This window comes from Periophthalmus magnuspinnatus, chromosome 4 (genome assembly GCF_009829125.3).
Source record: "Periophthalmus magnuspinnatus isolate fPerMag1 chromosome 4, fPerMag1.2.pri, whole genome shotgun sequence".
Lineage (NCBI taxonomy): Eukaryota > Metazoa > Chordata > Actinopteri > Gobiiformes > Gobiidae > Periophthalmus > Periophthalmus magnuspinnatus.
The window spans coordinates 22,367,979-22,372,962 of NC_047129.1; the positions used below are offsets into that span (position 1 = coordinate 22,367,979).

At 40.0% G+C, this 4,984-nt stretch overlaps 1 protein-coding gene across 1 annotated transcript; it reads left to right on the forward strand.

Moving 5' to 3' along the window:
* Positions 1-761: 761 nt before the first annotated feature.
* LOC117369711 (angiopoietin-related protein 4-like) lies at positions 762-4,984 on the forward strand. The gene is made up of 7 exons (XM_055221252.1): positions 762-1,198; positions 1,781-1,891; positions 1,977-2,052; positions 2,920-3,033; positions 3,564-3,659; positions 4,000-4,281; positions 4,677-4,984. The coding sequence occupies exons 1-7, from the start codon at positions 809-811 to the stop codon at positions 4,832-4,834; spliced, it is 1,227 nt and encodes a 408-aa protein (XP_055077227.1). The 5' UTR covers positions 762-808; the 3' UTR covers positions 4,835-4,984.

Below are 4,984 nucleotides of genomic sequence, written 5' to 3' on the forward strand. Positions count from 1 at the left end.
CTGGTAGTTGTTGTGGAAATATGACTTCTAAAAGGTAAAATAATCACACAATATTTTAATTTCCTTTACATAGTGTATATCTATTCTGGGTGTATGCAGTTTATACATAGTTATTCTTACCATATTTTAGCTAATCTAATTGTCTAAATCTAATTGTGAAATATTTAAAGCATTGCATTTGTATTAAATGGTCTAGTTGAGTCCATCTAATCAAACCTGTAAACAAGTAAGTTAGGGTTAAGGGTGTCCAAATTTTTGTCTTAGAGGGAAAAAACTTTCAAAAAGCCTTGGAAATATTGATTAAATTTGGGCTACAATTCGTCCCTAGGTCACACTTTGGGCACCACACAATGTATTCTTTCATATACAATAGGATGTGAAGACTATTACACATTTTCAATATTTTTTGGTTGAAATTCTGATTGGAATTACATCATAAAGGCACTACTTTTCCAAATTGGAAAAGTACAATTATACAATTATACAAGGAGATTATGCATGGTTAAACTTGGTAAGCAATGATTACACACTCATATGTACTTTTACAAAATCCTGTTTAAATACTGACTTCACTCCCCTGGGATATTTTCTTTCTTCGTAATACATTGCTTCTCTTGCATCATGGGCCCCCCTACTGTCCCTTCCTCACAACCAACCCCTGCCCTCCCCTCACCCCCTCTCCCCGCCCCTCATCTCCAAAGCCCCTCCCATGGGCTCCTCAGTGGATATATACACACTCCCATCGCACTCTGCTCTCCAAACCACTCTAGAAACCTAAATATATCCTAAAACGACCAAAAACGCTACGATGACCACTACCCACTTGACCATGGCGGTGCTCCTGACTGCCCTCACCGCAACCGGGTACCCCACAGGCGGCCGGGACAAGCAGCACGCCTCCTGGGACGAGATGAATGTGGTGGCCCATGGACTGCTGCAGCTGGGGCAGGCGCTGAAGGAGCACGTCGATAAGAGTAAAGTCCAGATGAGGGAGCTGAACGCGGGGTTGAGGAGCATGAACGAGACCCTGAGGAACCTGGAGATGGAGAGGGGGACTAGGCTGAGCGAGGCGAGCGGAGCTAAGGGCAAGGAGCTGAGCGACAGGGTGGAGAGGCTGGAGCAGAGGGTGGAGGAGGTGCTTGGAAAACCAATGCCGGACAGTAACTCCAGTGATGATACAAAGGTGCCGCTTGTACAGGTAAGGATGTAATACTGTTACTACTACAAATACTACTACTACTACTACTACTACTGCTTCTACTAAAACTGTTACTACTACAACTACTATTACTACAGTATTAACAACTACATCGTTACTGTTACTTCTACAGCTGGTTTCACTGCTAGTGTTGCTGTTACTGCTTTTACTACAAATACTGCTGTTAGAGCTACTACTACTACTACTACTACCAATAATTTTGCTTTGTCAACTGGTCAAATTATGAAAAGGTTTTAAGGTATGGAAATTCATCCTCAACATTTGCCCCACTGCTGGGACCCATCTCCAGATCTTGAGCTAGTCTTGGTCAGTACTACCGTAGCTGGAGAGTTTGGCCCACCCAGACACAGGGAGAACATACAAACTCCACACATTGGTGGGGTCAGACCCAGAACCTTCTCGTTGGGGTGCAATACTGCTAGCCACTTAACCACTGTGGTAGTAACCCATGAAACCCAAGACCAGTAGAAGCAGTAGTAATGGAAGTAGTATTTTCTGTGTTTGTGGTATGATACATTACGAAGTATAAATGGTCTAAAAATGTGTTGCGTTGTTGTGCAGAGGATGATGGCAGCACAGAACCGGCGCATCGATCAACTGATGGAGAAGATCAAGCAGCAGCAGGACAAACTGGAGAAGCAGAGTGTGCATCTTCAGGCGCTCCAGAGCAAGGTCAGCCCTGGCATAAACATACATTCTGAAAGATTTACCCAGCTGGGATTCTTAAGTTGAATGTCTTTTGCTTAATTGTATCCAGGTTGGACAAAAGAGGATGAAGTCTTTCAGGCGCAGACATGACATGATGATGCAGAACGAGGAGAAACAGAAAAAAGGTGAGGCGGGTTTCATTTTGTATGGTTTTATTTTATGCATAGTTCTTTTCAGTACCTCATATACAAGCACTGTTATGAATGTGCACAAAATATTGAATCTTGCTTCCAAAAAAATAAATAAATAAAAAAAAAAAAAAAATAAAATATATAAACATGAAAAAAAAAACTAAACAAAAAACAACAACAAAAAAGTGTGTTTTTTTATTATTATATGAGACTGAAACTTATAGACATACATAAAAATAATAAATAAATAAAAGCACTGGAAAAAATTTACCAAAAACTTTATAGTAAAAAAAAAAAAAAAAAGTCTTCATTTAATGTTATTTTTTATTACCTAAGATAGAAACTAATAGACATGAAAAAATAGAAAAAAAAATATATGTATAACCTGAGCACACCAATATTTTACTGTAAATCATGTAAATTTTGACTTCTGCATTTTTACAGCATCTTAACAGTACCTAAATGTAACTACTTATTTGAAATTCAGCATACTCTTCATTTCCATTGTCAAGTTCTCAAGTCTAATAACGGGACTGTACATGTCGAATGATTTGAAAACAGCTGAGGTCAATCAATCATCTCTAAACCAACCTTTGTGAGTTTGTTGACATAAAGTGGTCGCGCCCAGTCGAGAGGCCAATACTTGTACAAAACAACTTTTACACTATCCTCCGCGTGGGGGTTAAGTTTTACGCAACAATAGCTTCACCTTTGCACTCAGCATTATGTTTTCCGACCTGTTGTCAGAGTGCTGTCCAAAGATTACTGAGAGGGAGGGGAGTGCAGTTAAAAAACAACCCGTGAAACCAAAACAATGTGATCAATCTGGCAGTTTGACTAATAGTTTTGTTTGTGTTGCAGGTTTTGCCAAAGACTGCCATGAATTGTTCGTACAAGGTCAGAGGAAGACCGGTGTTTACACGATCCAACCGGGCAACTCCAAACCCTTCAGTGTGCTCTGTGAGATGACCCAAGGTAAGACCAATTATTATGGTTTTGTAGTTTAAAATGTTTTATTGCATTTTTATGAAGCTGAAATAACATTGCATAAAATAAGATGCAAAATAAAAATAAATACAGGTAGTTTTTTTTTTCATTTTGATATTTTTATTGCACTAAAGAACTTGCGTCTTTCAGTGAGCATGCTCCACAAACCTGACTCTTATTTGGCCTGGAGGAGGTCCTCATCCTGCTTGTTTCCATGGAAATGTTGTTCCTTTGGCTTTAATCTTCCACAATATAGCTTAAAATGTATTTATTTCCATGCAGAATGTTCCAAAGTATGGTTTTACCTTTCTGTTTCCATGGAATCATGCAGGTGGCATGCTACCTCAAGAGAGTAATAGTGTAGCTTATGAATAAATCAGCATTACAATTGTTACCACTTAAAGCTATGTTTGGTTTGAACATATCTGGGGACACAGTTAGGTCAGGTTTATGGAATTTAAAATTAAAATCTCTCAAAAAATATGATACTAATAAGACTTTTGGATGTTTGCCTGCAGCTGGTGGTTGGACAGTTATCCAGAAACGCTTTGATGGCTCCCAAAGTTTTGACCTGGCCTGGAACGACTACAGGAGAGGATTTGGAAGCCTCACTGGTAAGCATCAGTACTTGTTTTATACTTTGGAGACTATACTATTTACACATTTAAAATGCTAAAAGAATGAAATTAATTTAAAGTTTTATAGTGCCAGTCCATTTTTACAATCAAAATATGGTAACAACAATGTAAAACAAAAACGTACATGTTGTAAATCATTAATCTTCCTGTTATTTTTCTGCATTCATAAGATATAATATTTTGTTTTAAATTGTTAATCGCTATATCAACGATTCAAATTTTTCATCATTCTGGACCCATAGATAGAATTTGCCTAATTCTTATGTTAGAATTTGAAGTACATCCATAGTAACTAATAAAAATGTGATTCTTTTAGGTGAGTTCTGGCTCGGTTTGGCGCACATCCACACACTGGCCAGACAGGGGCGCTACATGCTACAGGTGGAGCTCTCCGATTCGTCCAGGCAGAGTCACGTGATAAGCTCGGAGTTCCAGCTGGAGGGAGAGGAGGGGCAGTTCTCGCTCCACCTTGGTCCAGATTCGGATGCCTCTCTGGGAGGACTCTTCAGTGCCCCTGGTTCCTCCGGGTTGCCTTTCTCCACACCTGACCGGGACAATGACCTCAGCGCAGAGGACAACTGTGCTCAGAAACACTCAGGTACGTTCAATTGTTGACCCGCTCTACATGATCCTGGTGTTTTTATTTCACTATTTTGCCCATAAAACAAGATATGAGCATTAGTAACAGACTGATTAAATGCATACTAGTGTTAGAAAGAGGTTTGATTGACAGCTATCGAGCCTTGTTGCTAAGCAGCCTGCTTCTGCCAAACAAGTGGTACCTTCAACACCCTCACTCCTGATTGGCTCTTTGCTTGCGCTCTCAGATTTCCAAATATGGAACTCTGCTTTAGATTAGCACCAGTTTAGTCCTAGTTTAGTCCCAGGTTAGTCACAATTTTAATTAAGTGAATGTGCAAGTGTGAATGTAATCTATGTTGATGATAACTGAAGTCATAATATTAAATGGTTTTGTCTCTTCTCTTGTTGCAGGAGGTTGGTGGTTCAGCAGCTGTGGAGACTCTAACCTAAATGGAGAATTTCCCAGCAGCCTCGGCTCTTCCCGGAGCATGTTCTGGACCACATCAGGAGCAGTGTCAGCTCTGCGGTCCACTGTGATGAAGATCGCTCCAGTCTCCTCCAAACACTGACCCAAACCAAACACTGGCCCACTATGACCTCTTAGGACCTCTTATGCACTCTGAGGACTGGCATATATTGTCACATTGGCAGATGAACCTTGTATTTCCTCTGTGAGGGAGGATCATGCATAATATTTAATTCTGGGACTATATTATAGT